This window comes from Acomys russatus, chromosome 29 (assembly GCF_903995435.1).
Source record: "Acomys russatus chromosome 29, mAcoRus1.1, whole genome shotgun sequence".
Lineage (NCBI taxonomy): Eukaryota > Metazoa > Chordata > Mammalia > Rodentia > Muridae > Acomys > Acomys russatus.
This window is the reverse complement of record NC_067165.1, coordinates 29824614-29844918: the sequence shown is the minus strand read 5'-3', so window position 1 is coordinate 29844918 and position 20305 is coordinate 29824614. Positions and strand designations below refer to the sequence as shown.

Here is a 20305-nt window from a genome sequence, read left to right as displayed (position 1 = left end):
GGCTCTGTGTCTTTGGGCTGGTCACTGGATTTTTCTGAGGAAAACAAAAAACAAAACAACAACAACAACAAAAACAAAACAAAAAACAAACCTAGGGATCTGACACCAGCCTAAAACAGCTCGAAGGAAAGGGCTTTGGAAACATCATCCTGCATCCTTGTTGTGACCGACTGTGGAAGACCAGAGTGGTGATGTCATTCTGCCAGAATCGCATAGCAATAGAAACTCAATGCAGCTGTCCTTGCCTGGTTCCAGGAGGCGCTGCCTCCTGCCCTCTTGACATCTCTATGTCAAAAACCAGTTGCAGGACTTGAGGAAGTCACACAGGGCATCAGACTCGCTGAGGCCTAGTGCCAGTCTGTGCCAGAACCAGGCACAATGCCCAGATCTTCAGTTTCAGGCCTAGGTCTCATCACCAGCCAGACTAGCCCTGTGTGTGCACCCAAAAAAAAAAAAAAAAAAAAAAAAAAAAAAAAAAACCCAACCAAACAAAAAAAACCCCATGTCTGTCCAAGGTACCCTGCTGGCAGAGTAGGCAGTAGGATGTGCCCCATCAACAAGCTAAGAGCCCCTTGGTGCTCCATCTTCCCTGGAACTCAGGGCTTTGAAGACCAGTCTTGCTGGACCCTCGAGGGTCCCTCCCCATCCTATACCATGTCTGAGGATGAGTAAACTGGGGTGCCAGAGCCCAGGATTGGCCTCAGTGGTGTTGGGGGTCATGGGGGATGGGCCATGCAGGGTCTGTGGTTTTACCTTCTGATCTCCAGGGTCAGCAGCCCGTAATTGTTGGTGATTCGGTACTTGCCGGCGGGAAAGAGGCGGGGATCAATCCGGATGTCATCCTTGTACCTGTGGGGACAAATGGTAGCTGCAGTGAGTTGGGGGACGCAGAGCCTTCACACCTGGATTCCAGCCTCGGCAATGTGCTGCTCACCAGCTGCCAACACCCCTGTCTGGTGGAACTTTCACTGCCGGCCTCAGTTGTCCTCATCTGGGAAATGGGAGTACACAGGGCTGGCCCTGTACGCAGGGCTGACTCTGCAGGGCTGTCGTGACCCTGAGGTGGGGTAACACTTCCTTGGCCCTGCTCACTATAGATGCTCAGAGTCTGGGGTAGCCAGGGACTAGGCCTTGTACTTTGACTGCTCTTTGGGGGACCTGTACCAATGAAAGCCCCACAGCTTCTCTCTATAACTCCCCAGGGCAGATGCCTAAGATGACTGCTATTTGTTTATTGAAGTTTGAGATTGGGGTTCAGGTCACCTGGGCTAGCCTTGATTTTGAAATGTAGCCAAGGATGACTGTGAAATGTTAATATTCCTGCCTCCATCTCAAGGGCTGGCATCAGAAGTGTGCAAGCCTAGTTGCTGCTGCTTCCACTTTTTCTCCTCTTTCCCCTGTCCTCCTCCACCTCCTCATCCTCCTCCACCTCCCCATCCTCCTCCTCCTCCTCCTCTCTCCTCTTCCCTGCCTTCTCCTCCATCCTCTTTGGAGACAGGGCCTCCCTATGTAGCTCATGTGAGCCTTGAGTTTGCGATCCTCAGGGATCAACCTTCCTGGCGCTGGGGTTACAGGCGTGCACTCCCCACATCTGGCTTTCTGTTCTTTTAGCTCTCAATCAAATCATCCAAGGATGATTTTAAAGGTCTTTGCACGGAGCTGGGGTGCAGGCTGCGTGTGGAACATTTGCTCAGCACATATAAGCCCCGGGGTTGTCTCAGCAACACCGAAGGCTCTTTATTTTGGGCAGAGTTTGGACACAGGCCTTGGGAGGGGGCTGCATAAGAGACCACCCATTGCTCCCCCACATCAGTTTCCCATAATCCAGTGGTTCTCAACATGTGGGTCATGGCCCCTTCGAGAGTTGAAGGACCCTTTCACAGGGGTCACCTAAGACTACTGGAAAATAGAGATATTTATATTACAATTCATAACCGCAGCAAAATTCCTGCTATGGAGTGGCAACGAAAATAATTTTATGGTTGGGGTCACCACAGCATGAGGAAAGTATTACAAGGTCACAGTGTCAGGCAAGTTGGGAGCCACGGCTCGAATCCTGAAGAAAACAGGATTTACCCTGGAGCTCCCCAGCATACTGTCTGTCTCCTTGTCCCTCTCTCTGGGAGCTGTGGCCACATGGTAATGGTCAACAGCACGCGAGGACAGGCGCCACATGGCTGCTGCTGCTGACACACTTTGCATCACTTTGACCTCCTCTATGCCCTGTGGCTGGAAGAAGGCTGGGATGCTGTGGGCAGAGTTGCCAGTGGCCAGTGCTACATCCAGACACCAGGGAGAAAACCAAGTTCCTACCTCAGTTTAGCTGCTCAAAGACAAAGCAGCTGCACACTCAGGACTCACGCTGTGTCCTGATAAAATTAGGGCTTCTGGGTATAGGGTCTGGGCACCGGTATGGGGTGCATGCATGCATGTGTGTGCATCTGTGCATGTGTGTGTGTGCATGTGTGTGTGTGCCTGTGTGTGTGTGCCTGTGTGCATGTGTGCATTCGTGCCTGTATAGCCCTGCTGAGGGTTGCCTTCTAGGCCCATTTGTGTTAGGCTAGTGCCTAACACTAAACACACCCAGTATTTTTGTTGTTGTTGTTGTGGTGGTGGTGGTGGTGGTGATGTGTGTGTGTGTGTGCGCACACGTGCGCGTGCCCCCCCCCACCCCGTGCGTGTGTGTATCTCAGGGGTGAATGCAGAAATGCCTCTTCCTGCCAAGTACAGGTAGTTGAGGTTGAAGAAGAGGGCATACTTGTTGCCGACAGAGGGCGCCCCAACCTCAGGATGAGCCCTCTTTGGACCTCGCCCGTCTCTGAATGCACTGTTTCTCTCCACGGCCACACAACAGAGGCACACCCACTCTGTCCCCAGGCTATACCCATTTAAGGAAGGGGTTCCTCTAAGTCTCCTGTGGGGAGGGCAGTACCTAATCTGGCACACATCTCTCCAGGCTCTGAGGGCTAGGCCCCTAGCCCACACCTGTCAGAAACATTCCAGACACCTCAGGCTGGCCAGGCTCGGTCTTCCTCTCAAGAAGTAGCAGCTGGAGCTCTGAGTGTGGCCTGCCAGGCCCTTAGCCTCATCCTGCCCGCCCCTCCAGCCAGAGAGGGCTCAGGAAAGAGGCTCTTACTGTTTGCCTAAGTCTTCTGTTGTTCTTTGAGATAGTGTCTCACTGGGCAGCCCAGGCCAGTCTCAGACTTGTGACTTTCAGGTCTCAGTCTGAAGGCGGGGACCACAGTCCTGCATCTCTGTATGCTTAGCTTTCATGGTGCGTTTTGATGGTCAAAGTCTATTCTATTCTAGCTGGATGTGGTGGCACACACTTTTTTTTTTTTTTTTCCGAGACAGGGTTTCTCTGTGTAGCCTTGGCTGTCCTGGACTCACTTTGTAGACCAGGCTGGCCTCGAACTCACAGCGATCCGCCTGCCTCTGCCTCCCGAGTGCTGGGATTAAAGGCGTGCGCCACCATGCCCGGCTGGCACACACTTTTGATCCCAGCACTCGGGAGGCAGAGGCAGGTGGATCATTGTGAGTTCGAGGCCAGCTTGGTCTACAAAGTGAGTCCAGGACAGCCAAGGCTACACAGAGAAACCTTGTCTTGAAAAACAAAACAAAGCAAAACGTCTATTCTATTCTTTGTATATTTATGGTTTTTGTTTTTTTGAGACAGGGTTTCTCTGTACACCTTTGGCTGACCTGAACTCTCTTTGTAGATCAGAATGACCTCAAACTCAGCAAGATCCACCTGCCTCTGCCTCTCGAGTGCTGGGATTAAAGGCGTGCACCACCACACCAGACCTTATTTATGTTTTTTGAGACTAGGTCTCACTATGTATTTTTGCCCTGGAACCATCACCTAGCTTTTTTGGGGAGGGGATTCAAGAAAGTGTTTCTCTTTGTAGCCTTGGCTGCCCTGGACTCACTTTGCAGACCAGGCTAGCCTCCAACTCACAGAGATCCTCCTGCCTCTGGCTCCCGAATGCTGAGATTACAGACGTGCACCATCACACCTGGGTTGTTGTTGTTTTGAGACAGAGTTTCTCTGTGTAGCTCTGGCTGTTCTGGACTCACTTTGTAGACCAGGCTGGCCTCAAACTCACAGAGATCTGCCTGCCTCTGCCTCCCTGAGTGCTGGGATTACAGGCATGTGCCATAGCGCCTGGTTTTGTTTGTTTGTTTTAAATTTAAAAACCATTATATGCAAGAGGTGGGAAATTGTGAATGCAGAACCCGTGGGAACCAGAGCCTTTGGCTTCCTTTGAGCTGGAGTTTCAGACGATTATGAACCACCAACATGGGTGCTGGGAATTGAACTCTGGTCCTTTGGAAGAGCAGTGCCCATTCTTAACCATTTAAGGCACCTCTCCAGCCCTTAGATTTCATTTTTAAGGGTACTTTGTCTGAGATATTTATTCTATCTGTCATCAGTGAGACCAAGTTTGTTCCCGCTCCCCCCCCCCCCCCCGTGGGTTAAACATGGCCACGGTGGGCTTCCCTTCACCTGACTAGTTCTCGCCTCGAGCCCCAGCAGCTTGGGCTTTCTAAGACATCATTTGCATTTTCCCGGGTCCCTCCCTTAGCATGCCGCCTCTTGTCCCTGCCAACACAGCCACCTGCTATAACTCTCCACTATCCCCCGTGTCCCTGGGGTGGCCGGTCACAGCACCTCATCTGATTCCAGCAGTTGCTGCCCCTGCCTTTGTCTCTCCCTGGCACTCCTCTGAGCCCTGAGCTCTCCTGAGATGCTCTGACTTGGGGTCCTCCTTCCTGTTCACGTGCAGTCCCATGTAGAGTACCGGCTGCCATGTGTGTCCCGCCCTCCCCCTGCCTGCCTGCCATATGTAGTAAATTCGTCCTCAGTGTCAACAGCTCCAGTTGATATAATCCAGGGCTCCGCATGTGTTTGCCTCACCAGCGTGGGGCTGTACGTTTGAGTCCTTTCAATGCTTCTGAATTTAGGAAATGCTCAGTAGCTGCTGAATGAATGGACTTTCCTGACAAGCCTGGAGCTTGAGCAAGGACACCACCCTTCGAGACCAGCCACAGGCCTCTCCTCCAGGATCGCAGAGCCAGGAGCCCCAGGGGCTTCCAGAGTCAGTGGGTCTGGCCTTGGCTTCTACCCTTTCAGGAATGCTTAGCTCTGTGGAGCTGGCCTTGTTGCTTGGAGCAGAAAACAGTCCCCCCATCCTAGAGGCTCCCATGGTATCCTTTAGATGTGGGCTTAAGTGCAAGGGCGGGTGGGATTTGGCTGCAGGTGGACATCTGAACCTCGGATCCCCGCCCCCCCCCACCCCAACTTGGCCCAGCTCTGAGTTGGAAACAGACCTCTTCCTGGAGGCAGCCACTTGCAGGTAGGGCAGCCTTGGGCTTCACTGCGCCCCAGTGCTCAGCACAGCGCCCAGTGCATGACTTTGAAAGTGTGCCAGCTGGAGCTGGCCAGCCTGGAGGCCAGCTCCCTCCAGATGTCACTCTTGGTTGTGACCTGCCTGCATGTTTACCATCCTTAACTCCTTAGCACGTGTGCCCTTTAGGTTAGAAAACAAAACAAAACAAAACAACAAAAGACTCTATTGCCCTCTTGCTCTGCCGGCTACTGGGAGGATTCCCGAATTTGAATCCTGATCCATTTTGGCTGTGTGACCTTAGATGAGGCTCAAAAGGGACAAGGGGGCGGAGTCTGTGTGTGGTAGGTCCCAGCAAGGTGCTGCCTTTCTCTTCTGTGTTTGGGTGATGAGGTGTTCACCCTGCAGCTCCCGTGCCACCTCTTCTGAGACACTTTCCTGGACACTTCAGACCATGCCAGCCAGCGGTTTCCTCTCCTCCCCCTGCCCTTCGATCGGAGTGGGTCCATGAATACACTTCTTGGCAGCCAGTTCCCCCTGGGCAGAGCATTCCTTGAGGGTGAGACCCTGGCAGGGCCTGGGACTGTGAAACTGACAGCAAACATTGTTGAAATCCCTTTCTTATGCCGAAGCGTGCCCTGGGACTCCGCTTTGTGGACAATGTGCCTCCTACTAGGAAGTGTCCATGATCAACCTCATCTTCACTACCTTGTTCAGGGGACCCCCCACAGCTGTAAGGCTTCTGGGGTGCTGGTATGCTTCTAGAAATGTTGTCTCCTGTTTCCCCAGCACTTCCCTCTTTTCTTTCTTTCTTTTTCTCTCTCTCTTTCTCTTTTTCTTTCTTTCTTTCTTTCTTTCTTTCTTTCTTTCTTTCTTTCTTTCTTTCTTTCTTTCTTTTTGAGACAGTGTTTCTCTGTGTAGCCCTGGCTGTCCTGGACTTGCTTTGTAGACCAGGCTAGCCTTGACCTCACAGTGATCCACCTGCCTCTGCCTCCTGAGTGCTGGGATTAAAGGCGTGCGCCACCACTGCCCGGCACCCCTCTTTTCTTTTTAAAAACCCCGATCCTCCTGCCTCAGTCTCTTAAGTCTTGGGCCACAGGCATGTGTAACCATACAGGCTCTTTCCTAGCTCTTGCCATGTTCTGAGGACTTCCTCTGCAGGACATTAAACCCTTTGCCGAAATTCAGCTGGATGAGGGGTCTTCAGCCCATCGTAGGAATGGGAGACAGAGGCAAAACCAGAAGCGGGGGGTGGGGGGGGCGGGAGGGGTGCTTAGGTCGAGCCTGATGCCACACCGGGACTTATAAGAGAGGATGCTAGGCCTGACTTTTCGGCTCACACTGTAGATCTGAACCCATTCTTCCAGCAGGGCCCTGCCCTTCCTTACCCCGTCTCTAACTTCTGGGCTCTCTATCCTGACTCCCAGACAGTCTCTAGTGACGAAGATGCCCAGCTCAAAGCAGCTGATGGCTCATGCCACCAGAATCATATTTTTACAAGGGCTGGCTCTCCAGGGGTCCAGTCTTTCTGGCCCAGGCTGGCAGGAAGGTGCCTAAGAATAAACAAGGCCCAAGGAGGCCTGAGGCTCCTGGGCAGCTGTCGTTGCTCTGTGTGTAGGGTGGATAGAGCTCAGAGTCTGTGGGCTGTGGCTTTGCTGAGACAGAGGACCCTTGGGTGAACATGGAGGACGGAAGAGAGAATGGAAGACCAAGAGAGAGAGAGTGAGAGAGCGAGTGAGGACTCTTGTCTCCGGCCCCAGGGGCTTACCAGGTAACCTGGAACGGAAAGGAGCCCTGGATGGTGCAGGTGAGCAGGACTGTGGTGTGCTCCCAGACAGCATGCGAGCGAAGTGGGATCCAGAACCAGGGGCCGCGGCCAGAGCACAGTTCAATCAGCTCCTTGGCCTCCCGGACCTTCTTCTCTGTCTGGAGGTGAAAGGGTGTGTGACTCCTAGGGCCCAGGGATGGCTTCCACACAATTCAGGCTGAGCCCTCATCGGGCACCATCTTGTGGCAGTATTGCTCAGTGGGCAGGGAGTGTGCTATGGGGCCAGCAAAGGGGTCACAGGCAGAGCCGCATTCTCCTTGCCTGTAAAATGTGGAAGATGAAGCTATTTGTTTGCTTCGCCCCTGTGGGGTTGTAATGAGGAGGGGGGGGGGTCAATGCATGGAAAACACAGGGGTGCTGTAAAAAAAAAGCCCTGGGCAAGGGGCAGGGAGGTGACGTCAGACCTTGCATGACTGTGAAGGTCTTTTAGACGCTGGGAGGTCACTCTACAAATCTAAGCTCACTTACTTTCTACCTCAGCGCAGAGCTGTTATAGCCACACCTGAGTCAGAGAAGGGAAACTGAGGCGCAAGAATAGTCTGACCCTTTCTCAGGTTACACCGCTGAGGTTAGGGGGCATCTGGATCGGAACCTAGGCCTGAGACTTTTCGTGGATGCCCTTTGAGAAGTGGGTGAGAGTGAGGACTGGCCATGTGTCGAGTGTCAGGTTCTAAGGCTGAGGCCCCCCAGTGCCTCACTCACCTGTTGCCGCAGCGCCTTCCAGTCCCGTCTCTGGCGCAGCAGCCTCTGCGTCCGTAGGAAGGCCACCTCCATCCGCTCCAAGTCATTGCCGAAGCCCACCCGCTTCTGTCCACGTTCCTCTAGCTCCACTGTGGTGGACTGGTGCCTCAGTTTAGCTTCCCTACAGGGATGGGGACTCAGACTTGGCCCAAAGAGGCAGGAGAAGTCCTACCCTCCCACCCCATCCCAACATGCTAGTGGTATTTGGGAATGTGCCTTAGGGACAACACAGCCTTGACCCCTCTTCTGCCCACAGACACCTTGGAAAAGGGACTTGGGGATGTAGTCCGGCTGGTAGAGTGCTTGCCTCAAATGTACAGAGCCCTGGGTTAGATCTCCAGCGCCACGTTAAGCACACATGGTAGTACACGCCTGCAATCCCAGCACCCAGGAGGCAGGAGGAACAAAGTTCAAGGCCACCTTTGGTTACATAGCAAGTTTGAGGCTAGCCTAGGCTACCTGAGGCCCTATCTCCAAAAAGTGCGTATGTAGGTGTAGGTGTAGGTGTAGGTGTAGGTGTGTGTGTGTGTGTGTGTGTGTGTGTGTGTGTGTGTGCGCGTGCGCATGTGTGAGATAAGCTGCTTACAGCCAGAATTTAATAAATAGATAGTTATAAATGGGGTATGTGGGGGCTTCTCAACAAACCATTGGCTAGGTTTCGCTATGTCCAAGTGGACAGGTGCTCCCCTCCCCGTTTCCCAGGACAGAGAACTGAGGTCCAGTGACTTGCTTAAGGACAGCAGGACTGTGTCCCTGGTGTCCAAGCTTAGGGCCCTTCCTAAAACTGTGGTACCTCAGGCAGGCATTCAGGGACCTTCCCTTCCTGTACGAGATTTGTGAGTGTTACCAGTCTGTACCCCATGGCAGCACCTCACTTCCTTGTGAACCTCTTTGGTAATAAGGATTGCTGCTTGGCGACAGTCCTTTTCTGCTGTGGGGACTTTTCCAGGGGGTGGCATAAGACTTGGTGGTCGGGGAACATGTCTGGTTTGCACTCTGCCTAGCCTTTCTCCCTCCAAAAGAACTTGTGGCAGGTCCAACGTGTGTCGATGGGAGCCTATGGGGAGGTGGGGAACAGGGCAGCAGGGACTAGGGTCAAGACAAGACAACCCTTCCTCATCTAGTGACAGTCATGTGACTTACCAGGACAATTCTGAGGAGGCTGTCAGGGCCAGGGCAGCAGCCAGGGCATAGTCTTGGGAGCTGAACTGCTGTTCCTCCTCACTGCCAGGACAAAAAGAAGTCACGGCTCTTGGAGGGAATTTCCCCGGTGTTCCCAAGACCATGGCTGTACATTAGGGTACCAGAAGGCAACCCCCGAGCTCCCTTCTCATTATGACCTTTCTCCTTCGTGCAGGGGTCTGAGAGAGCAGGGATGTCTCCCAACCCCAGGCAGGCTCGAGAGGACAGGGCTTGTGCCTCCTCTTAGGGTCTGGGTATGAGGTAACCCCTAAAGGAGTTGTGTGGAAAACTCTGTCCACAGCTGCTAGATCTATTCATCCAGAAGTGGCTGGACCACAGGGGCTGCGGGCTCACCAGTCAGGCAATCCCCTGATGGATTCCATTTGGTGGTTTTTATTAGGCGCAGAAGAAACATCTAGAGGCGAGCCTTGGTTGGAGGATGTGGTCATGGGGCCTTTGTCATGTTCTAGGCCCCCCCATTCCTTTTTTTTTTTTTCCTGTTCCTGGCTACTCTTCCACTGTGATATTTTTTTGTTTTGTTTTGTTCTTTTGGGTTTGTTGTTGTTTGTTTGTTTGTTTGCCTTACCTCAGGCCCAAAGCAATAGAGCCAAGACGAGTATGAACACCATAAAGGGCTATCAAAAAAACAAAACAAATCAATCCCCCCCCCAAACAACAACAACAAAACCCTCAAAGCATACAAACAAAAAAGTCCACTTCTACAGTATTTTTCTCAGGTGCTTTGTCATGGTGACAAAAAGCCTCCAGCACACTCTCTAGCCTGCTGGCTATCCCGAGGTACTGACTGACTGTGTCTCTTCTCAGACAGAGTCTGCAGAGGATTGGCCCTTGTCCCTTTTATTCAGATGGGTGTGGGGAGGGGGGAGGGGTTGGCGGTCAGTGAGGGGTGTCTCAGAAGGTAGGCCTGTGCTACCCATCTAAGGATGTCTCTGGACAGCTGGCTAGGCCTCCCCTTCATTCCTGGGGTGGAGCTGTGGCTGGGGAGGGGCTCGCAGGGCCGGGGCTGAGTACTCCCACCTGCTGCGGTAGGTCCGCCTCTGCACAGAAGAGCCCATATGCAGGCTGTGCTGTCGCTCCTCTTTCTGTTCCTCCTCCTGCCTGTGTTCCAGTCTGTGGACCTGCACGGTCTGGGAGGCTTGGGGCTCCCCAGCGCTGTGGGGCAGAGTCATGGCTGCGAGCAAACGACCTGTCAAAGCCAAGGTGTACGGTTATGCCACCTGGCATCCGCCACCTCCCTTCCCGAGTGCTCTCGAAGTGTGCCGGAGAGGTTCTCTTAGAGGCTATTTCTCTAGAGCAGTGGTTCCAACATCCCTAACGCTGCGACCTTTTTCATATATACAGTTCCTCATGTTGTGGTGACCTCCAACCATAAGTTTATTTCATGGCTACTTCATAACTGTAATTTCGCTACTGTAATGAATCGTAATGCAAACATCTGATATGTAGGTTATCTGATATGCGACCCCTCAAAGGGGTTGAGAAAAAAAAAACGAAAAGGAACAACAGACCAAAAAATAACACTCAAGACTGACCGTTCACACACGCACGCACGCACGCGCACACCAGGCCTAGACTCCCTCTCCCCTTTAATCCTTTTGGTATTTTAAATCCGCATTCTCCAGTTTGGTTCTCATTTAGAAAATGCCTCCTCTTACTGCTTAGTTCATCTCTGTATGTCGGCTGTATATGACTTGCTGGCGGCGGGGCTTAGGCTGCTGAACGTCAGGTGCTGAGCATGTATCTCTTCCATTTCCTTAGGGTTTGGTTTTCTTTGCTGGCCTCAGCTGTGGCCATCAGGGCGGACAGTGGCTGGCTGGCAGCGGTCAGCGGCCATCAAGGGCTACTCTAAAAGGTCCTTTGGCTCCTGACAAGCATCTTAGCAGAGTCAGAGGACAGTTGCCCAGTTAGGCCTGGCTCTGGCTAGAAAGCATCTCTACATGCAGAGAACTAGCCAAACCCACACATCCCACTCTTCTTCCTCAGAAACCGCCCACCCCCCACCCCCGGCTGATGTGGGGAGCAAGGCTCCAAGCCCAACACCCAGCTCTCTCCCGGAATCTCTGCCCTAATGAGCATAGCGGCCCACTGGCACTTGGCCTCAAAACCCCTTCCTCTGCGGTGAGCCTGGATGCTTTTTAAAGCGCTGACTGAAGTGTGGGATTAAGTGGGGGCAGGTTTGTGGCCTCCGTTGCCCTTTCCCACGGGGTGAGGAGCAGTACTGGCTGAGCTGGAGTGCATGATCTTGCCCAGTGGGTCGACACAGGCTGGGACATGCACTGGTTCCCCAGCGCCCAGGAGGCTGCGATGGTCTGGCTCTGGCTAGTGGAGGCTGTTTCTTTCCCAGCAGAGCCCCGTGTCCTCATCCCCTGTGGGGGATGAACCTGGCAAGCCTAGAATCTGGGATGGCAGGGCTTGTGTGCTTTTTCTCTGCCTGTGGGGTTGAACAATGAGAGCTCAGCCCGCACATGCCATCCCCGCTGGACCTGCCAACTCTGGCTCCCGACTGGCTGCCCCACGCAGCAAAGACTCCAGTTCCAAGTGTATCCCCAGGGGCCTTTTTCTTCCTTTATTTTTAGCTTTAATATCAAGGAGGGCTCACATCAGAAGACTCAGAAGACCCCAGGTTACACAGAGAAGTGCAGCGAGGCATGGAGTTCTGGGAGTTGGGGTGCTAGCAGGCTCAAATCTCCCAAACAAGGCCCCTTTCCAACATGTTTGCATATACATATATATATATACTCTACCGAGATACACACATTCCCTATAGCACACACATGCACACACATACACACACAAACACATACTCTACCACACACACACACACTGTAGATGCCCACATCATACACACACACCCACACGCTACACTATAGACACACAGACACACCATAGTCACACAAATACTACCCCCACTACACAATACGCACCCCCTCATGAACACATACACACATCATAGACTTCCAAGTAAACCTATGTATAGATCATACCCACATCGTATACACATATGGAAGCTCACATACCACAGGGCACGCATACACTACAGATAAATACACTACACATATGCCATATGTACCACCCCGCATAGGTCATACACTGTGGAAAGTTGAGGGTCTCCCTCAGCAGGGCTCCCTTAGACCCTGGCGCCTGCATGTGACTCACAGAAACAGTGGTGTCCACTCAGGGGTCTCCGGGACAGCAAGAAGGTCTCCGGTCTCTTCCTGCCCTCAGCTCAGTGAGGACGGGCGTGAAGAATGTGATCTTGGAGCCTTGCAACTGTCTTAAATATAGCAGCGCTGAGACAGTGTGGTGACAATGGATGGGAGTTATGGTGAGGGTGGAGGCAGAGGGCAGGGCTGTCTCTTCTTGCCAGCGCTGCTGGGCGGCAGCGACAGGTGGGATGGCCCCCACCCCCTCAGGCTGCTCCTCCCCCACCTCTAGCCTTTCCACCCTACCCCAGTCCCTGCCTAGAGGGAAGAGCGATGCCTAGGGCTCAAGCCTGGATTGGGGAAAGTGGACACACGTGTTCCCAGCTGTATAGGTTTGACCGCAATTCTCCTTCCATCCGCAAGGTACCCTGGGGAAGGTTTTCAGCTTTTCTGGTCTGAATTCCTTCCTGAGAAACAGAGACAGCGTTGTCAGAGGGTCTAGTCTCACATAGATGGTGCGGAGAGTGCGATCCGAACAAGCAGACTTTGACTCCCTTGGCTAAGGTGGAGATGTGGGACTTCTTCCTGTCTGGCATCCCAGCAGTTATTCCCCATCTGCCCATGCTTGTGTGTGTGGGAGGCAGGGCCAGGAGAAGAGCTGGGAAGCCGTGAGGAAGGGACACAGCCCTCCAGAGCGCCAGCAGATCTGGGAAGGCTGTGCCAGCTCCAGGGTAGAGAACATGGCTTCCCGACAGTGCTCTTCCTGAGACCACAGGCACGGAGATCAACAACAGCCCACTGCTGCTGCTGCTTTTTCTACAGCTTGGAAGCTACTCCCTTGAGAGAGGGAGTGAGCGGGCACTGAGCTTTTCAGTCCTCATCTTAATCTCCTGTGTATTTGAAAAGCCCTTCCTAAGCTTCCTGGACTCATCCCTTTCCCAGGCCAGTGTCACAGTAGCTCCGGGGAAGGATGCTGGGGCACCCTGTTCCACTATTCTTTTCATTATTATTATTTTTCTATTTAGAAAATTTTATCTGTCTGGGTGTTTTACTTGCATGTATGACTGTGTGCTTCGTGCATGCCTAGTAACCGCAGACACCAGAAAAGGGCATCAGATCCCCTGGAGCTGGAGATGTACATGGTTATTTATGAGCTGCCTGGGGCGTGCTGGGAGTCAATCCTAGGTCCTCTGGAAGAACAGCCAGTGCTCCAACCTTTACTGAGCCATCTCTCCAGCCCTCAATCATCTCTTTGTTGTTGTCTTAAAAAGATTTTAAAATTTATTTTATGTATATGAGCACCCTATCTGCATGTACACCTGCACGCCAGAAGAGGGCATCAGATCACATCACAGATGGTTGTGAGCCACCATGTGCTTGCCAGGAATTGAACTCAGGACTTCTGGAAGAGGAGATAGTGCTCCTAACCACTGAGCCATCTCTCCAGCCTCTTGGTTGTTGTCTTTTTTTTTTTTTTTGAGACAAGGTTTTGCTAGGTAGGCCAGGCTAGCTTGCAACTGACAGAATGCCAACCTCAGTGTCCCGAGTGCCATGGTTTCAAGTATGTACCACCCTGCCCTCCCCTCTCCTATTATCCCATCTGGAAAGAGCTTCTTTGGACTTACACAGTTGCTGTTGATGACCAAGGGTGATGTGCTTCTGTTTCTGCTCAGCAGAATGCAGCCTCTTACATAGGCCCCATTGTCCCTGTCCTCTGAGGCAGCCTGAGGGGGATGGACTCAGGAGTGCACCAGACTCAGGGGCACCTCAGAGTCTGACTGTTCAGGATCCCAATCAGTCTCCTGGCTTTGTAGCTTAAGCAAGTCACCTTGATTTGATCTGGTTTATCTATATTCCTGGGGACAGTAGTGACTCCCTGCCCCTTCCCTCCCCCAACCCTCCACCCCCACCCCCCACCCTTGTCTGCCAGCTGGGCGTGGTGGTGCAGACCTGTCATCCCAGCATTCAGGAGGCTGAAGTAGATGGATACAGGCATCTAGACCCAGCCTTGGCTACACAGTGAGATCTTGTCTCCAACTGGACCCTCTGAAAGAAAGTGGTCCTAGCAGAGTCCAAAGCCTCCCCTACAGCGCCAGGCTTACTGTAGACCATTGAGAGATGAGGGCTCCACCAGTCACTCTGCAGATCTGGGGACACTGAAGGCCTTGTCTCACCCCATCCATCTGGGCACAGGGACCGTTCTTCTGTATCCCTCAGCTGATCATTCATGGTGATGCAGACCCATATCACTGGGTCTTTTGTAAGTACAGCCAAACCTCAGTCAGGAAATGGAACAGAAGTAAGATGGCTCTTCACACAGCTTGTGGCTTCGATTTCAGCCTCAAGTGCCTCTATTCACAAATGAGGAAGACCTTGGTCTCTGAGGAGCCTTGACCTCCTCTCTATATTTTTATTTTGTTTTTTAAATTTTGAAATAATTCAGCTAGGTGCTGTAGTGCAAGCCTGTAATCCCAGCACTCGGGAGGCAGAGGCAGGTGGATCTCCATGAGTTCGAGGCCAGCGTGGTCTATAACGTGAGTCCAGGACAGCCAAGGCTACACAGAGAAACCCAGTTTCGGAAAACAATTTTTTAAAGAATTGAGACAAGTCTCACTATACAGTTTAAGCTGGCCTCAACTCCACAATCCTCCTGCCTCAGTACCTTGAGTGCTGGGATTCCAAGCATGTACCATCAGCTTCCTCCTATAGTCTCAGTTTCTGAATTGTAGACTAGAGAAGATTCTAGATAGCAGGGACACTTGCTTGTCTTGTTCTCTCTGCCCCTCCCTCTCCCCCAAAGGAAATAACGGTTCCTGGAATACAGCCTTGCCCTCAACTTGGCTTTGAAAATGAATGGAAAGCCAGGCATGGTAGTGCATGCCAATAATCCTACCACGTGGGAGGTCAAAGCAGAAGGATCAGGAGTTCAAGGCTACCCTCAACTCTGTAGCAAGTTTGAGGTCAACCTGGGCTACATTAGACCCTGTCTAAAAACAAAGCTAATTAATTTAATTAACAAGTGGGTAAATATTGTCTCAATCTACTTGGCCTAGTACACACTGGGTCATTTATAAAGGATGGAAATTTATTTCTTACCGTTCTGGAGGCACCAAAGTCCAACCAAGGTCAAGTCTCACTTTCCACCCATCTTAGAGTTGTTCTTGCTGTGATGAAACATCACGACCAAAATCAAGTTGGAGAGCAAAGGATTTGTTCAGCTCACACTTCCACATCATAGTCCATCACTGAAGAAGTCAGGGCAGGAACTCAAACAGGGCAGGAACCTGGAGGCAGGAGCTGAGGCAGAGGCCACAGAGGGGTGCTGCTTACTGGCTTGCTCCCCATGGCTTGCTTGGCCTGTTTTCTTATAGACCCCAGGACCACTAGCCCAGGGATGGCCCCACCCACAATGGGCTGGACCCTTCCCTGTCAATCACTAATTAAGAAAATGCCCCACAGACTTGCCTACAGCTTGACAACGTGGAACCATTTTCTCAATTGAGGCTCCCTCCTTTCAGATGACTTTAGTCTGTGTCACACCATATCATAAGTCTTCAGAAGAGCTGAAGGGGTTAGGACACGCCCACCAGCCCCTCCTCATGATGTAATCATGGCTGTAAAGACCCAAGCTCTTGACGCAGTTGCACTAGCGGTTAAGTTTCAGCGTCTGAGCTCTCACTGTCTCTGGAGCCCTCAGACGGTGAGTGGGTAAAGTGCGTGATGAGCAAGCATTAGGACCTGAGCCGGGCATGTGCCTGTAATTCCAGCACTGGGAGGCAAACGCAGGAGGATTCTGGGATCTTGATGGTCAGGCAGGCTAGCCAATCAGTGAGCTCCAGGATCAACAAGAGACTCTCAGGAAATAAGGTAGGGAGTGATTGAAGAAGACACCCAATATTGACATCTGGCCCTTCTCACAATTGTGTGTGCCCACACACACATATACACTCACACATCACACACACACACGTTTTTTTGGGTGGGAGGGGCCCCAACATTCAAATCACAGCCATCTGTTTTGCTAAATGGTTGTGAGACTAAATTGTGATCCAAATGCAAGAAGTGCTTGGCTCAGTATCTCTCTTCTTTCTCTGTGTTAGCCTTGGCTTGCCCTGGACTCGCTTTGTAGACCAGGCTGGCCTCGAACTCATAGCAATCCGCCTGCCTCTGCCTCCCGAGTGCTGGGATTAAAGGCATGCGCCACCACGCCTGGCTTCAGTATGTCACTTCTATTTCCATCTTTCTCCTCTTTCCTTCTCCACTTTATTTGCCCTTTATTTTCCTGGACTGACGACCAAACCAGTGTGACTCAGGATGATGGCCAGTGGAGCTCTGGCATCTCTATCAACAGCTCAGTCTGTGACTGCGAGCAACCCAGCCGCCCACGGCTGACGGCGCCTCCTGCCTCCAGTTTCTGTGTTCTTTGCCTCTCGCTCTGGGTAATTCCAGCCCCTGCACTCCTTTATGCACACCAGTGAATGCTTCCTGGTCTCCTTCCCCCTTAGAGTAAAAGAAAAATGGAGCCAGGCACCGGTGGCACATGCCTTTAATGCCTGGCAGAGGTAAAGGGACCGTTTGCGGGGCGGGGCCTCGGAGCTCTGACTTTCAACTTAGATGTCAGGACTCTGTCTCTCTGGTCATGCTGTCTCAGTTCATAGGTGAGGAGACGGAGGAAAAAGTGGTGAGACGAGGTCGCAGCCTCTTTGCTCAGGCTAACCCCACTCAGTAGGGACAAAGAAGGACCTGGTCTTCTAGAAAGCCCCTGAAGTTTAGCCTTATTTCAGAGCCGACACTTGGGCAAGCCCGGTCTGTTCCCAGAGCCGAGGGCTTGGAGGTTAAGGGTTTTAGTCACCCCAGCCTTGCTGTCTAAGGGGTATAATGCGGGCGGTGGAGGCTTGTAAGTTGAGGCTGTGAATGGAGACACTGTCACTTTAATTTCCTTGAGCAGAAATCTCACAAGAATTTGTTTTTTTAAAAAAATCTAAATTCTTCGGCCTGCGGAGATGGCTCAGTGGGGGTAAAGGCTCCTGCCGCCAAGCCTGATGACATGACTGTAATCCCTAGAACCCCCATGGTGGAGGGTGAGGACTGACTCCTGCATGGCACATGCACCCCTCAACATGTGCACAAAACCAAGAAAGCACAGTAACACACACACACACACTCATTCTTAAGCCTGACATGGTCCTGCATACCTGTAATCCCAGTTTGTGGGAGGCACAGGCTATGAGTTCCTGAGGACTGTCATGTGTTCAAAGCTGTCCTGATGACATAATAAATACCAGGCCAACTAGGATTACGTTAGTAAGACCCTGTTGCAAATAATGACAACAAAATATGTATCCTTGAGACAGGCGGGCATGATGGGTCACGCCTTTAATCCCAGCACTCAGGGAGGCAGAGGCAGGCGGATCTATGAGTTCGAGGCCAGCCTGGTCTACAAAGTGAGTCCAGAACAGCCAGGGCTCTGTGTAACAGAGAAACCCTGTCTCAACAAACAAACAAACAACGAAAAGTGTATCGTCTGTTTCTCTCCGTGCCTTTGTCTGTCTGTCTGTCTCTCCAGGAGCAATGTTGGGAAACTGTCTTTCAGTGCACCCCTGTTATGATCTGAGGCTGAATGTTTCCCACAGGCCCATGTGTCTGTCCTGGTCCCCGTCTGGGCACTATTTTGGGGGTTATGGAACCTTGGGGGGCATGAGACCTGTAAGTGGGTATCTTCGAGAGTTTGAATCTTCTTCCCACGCTGCTTCCAGCTCTGTGTGCCCTGATTCATGAAGGCTTTAGGAGCTTGTGACCCCACTCCCACCACGAGAGATGGAGCTGCTGTTCCTCTTCCAGCACACATTCCCCACCAGGCCAGAACATTCTCTGAATCCATGAACCAAAAGAAATCTCTCCTTTTTTTTTTAGACAGGGCTTCATATAGACCAGCCTGACCTCAAACTTACTATGTAGCTGAGGATGACCTTAAGATCTTGCCTTTTTTTTTTTTTTAGGCAATGTTTCTTTGTAACCCTGTAGTCCTGGAACTTGCTATCTAGACCAGGCTGGCCTCAAACTCACAGAGATCTGCCTGCTTCTGCCTCCTGAATATTGGGGTTGAAGGGATGGGCCACTACACTCACTCAACATTGCTTCTTCTCCTAATGCTGGGATCACTGGCGTGTGCCCCTGTGCCCTGTTAATGGCTGCTAGGGGTTCATGGATGCTAAATAAGCTAGGGCTGGAGAGATGGCTCAAGAGGTTAAGAGCACTGGCTGCTCTTCCAAAGGTCTTGAGTTCAATTCCTAGCAACCACATGGTGGCTCATGACCATCTATAATGAGATCTGGTGCCCTCTTCTGGCCTGCAGGTGTACATGTAATGTAGGCAAAACACTGTATACCTAAATAAATAAATATTTTTTAAAAAAAAAAGCATGCTAGAGACTGAGCTGCAACTGCAAGTTTTGTTATTGCTGTGTGTGTGTGTGTGTGTGTATGAGAGAGAGAGAGAGAGAGAGAGAGAGAGAGAGAGAGAGAGAGAGAGAGAGAGAGAGAGAGAGAGAGAAGAACAGAAAGGATGATGTCAACTGTCCTCCTCTGTCACTGTCTGTTTTACTCCCCTGGGATAAAGTCTTTTCACAACCTGGAGCTAGGCTAACAGCCAGCAAGCCCCAGGGACCCTTTTGTACTTTGCTGCCCCCAGGATGGGGTTACAGGTACACCGAGCTTGTCCATCCGTGCTGGGGATGTTTGTGAAAGAAGTGCTCTTACCTGCTGAGCTGTCTCCCTAGCCCCCAGCCCCAAGTTTTACGAGGAGGAGAGCTCACTTCTCTGAGCCACATTTTGCTCCTTGAGGAAGATGGGCACTGGGATGTGTCATGGAAGGAAGATTAGCAGGAGGGTAAGGATGAAGATAGAAACCAAATGACACCAAGTGACACGTTTCCATTCCCCTCTCTCTCACTGCCACCATTACAGCAAGTCCCGCTCAAGCATGGTTTTCCTGTTTCTGGTTTCATTTACCTTTTTTTTTTTTTTTTTCTGAGACAAGGTTTCTCTGTGTACCCTTGGCTGTCCTACACTTGCTTTGTAGACCAGGCTGGCCTCGAACTCACAGTGATCCTCCTGCCTCTGCCTCCTGAGTGCTGGGATTAAAGGTGTGCGTCACCACGCCCAGCTTCATTTACTTTTATTCAACAACATTCCATGGAAATTTTCAGAGATAACTCATAAGTTTAAAACATTTTTTTTCTCTTTCATTTTTATTTTACGTGTATGGACGATTCGCTTGCAATGTCTGTGTTCCACATGCATGCAGTGCCCACAGAGGCCAGGAGAGGGTGCTAGATCCCCCTGAGGCTGGAGATAATAGACAGTTGTGAGCCCCTTTGTAGGTGCTGGGAATCAGACCCAGTACCCAGAAAGAGCAGCTGATGCTCTCAACCCCTGAGCCATCTCTTCAGCCCCATAATCTGTAAGTTTTACACTGCCTGACTGACATGATAAGATGCCATGCCGTCCTGTTCCATCCAGCCACGGGTGAGCATCATCCTGTGGTCCAGTGTATCCACCCTGTATATGTTACACATCATTCAGTCAGACTGGATTTTGGTACCTAATATTTGTGTTCCAGTAACCTTTACTGTAGTACTTCATGCAGTTGACATCCTATTATGTGGTTCTTTGTCTCTTCACATCTAGTTTACAAAATAAGAGCTTTATCATAGATATGTGACAAAACAGAGCACCTGCAGGGTTGGTAGCTTCTGGTTTCAGACATCCTCTGGACCTGACGCTGTCATCTTCACATTTGGAAAACCAGACAACTGCATTACAAAACCAAAACCACAACAAACAAACAACAAATCGTGACGTTTAAGGAAAGTTTGCCATTTGTGTTGGGCTTGGTTCACAGCTTTTCCCTTGCTGCACGCAGCTTGTGGGTTCTGGCTAGACAGGGGCCTGGGGTCTTGGGACGTTCCCCAGAGGATGAGGTTTGGGGAGTGGTCACTGTTTACGCCTGGCTCTGCCTTTCCTTGTTAAGCAGGTGACTTG

General features: G+C 51.5%; 1 protein-coding gene across 1 annotated transcript in view; it reads right to left on the bottom strand.

Moving 5' to 3' along the window:
• Myom3 (myomesin 3) overlaps nt 1–12402 on the bottom strand; it is a 58668-nt gene extending 46266 nt beyond the window's left edge. Inside the window, exons 1-6 of the mRNA XM_051171947.1 lie at nt 12277–12402; nt 10138–10306; nt 9061–9141; nt 7879–8038; nt 7117–7274; nt 754–849 (exon numbers count right to left, since the gene is read on the bottom strand). Of these exons, the coding sequence (XP_051027904.1) occupies nt 754–849; nt 7117–7274; nt 7879–8038; nt 9061–9141; nt 10138–10289 (647 nt within the window). The 5' untranslated portion in view covers nt 10290–10306; nt 12277–12402. The remainder of the gene's footprint in view (nt 1–753; nt 850–7116; nt 7275–7878; nt 8039–9060; nt 9142–10137; nt 10307–12276) is intronic.
• Nucleotides 12403–20305: the final 7903 nt, after the last annotated feature.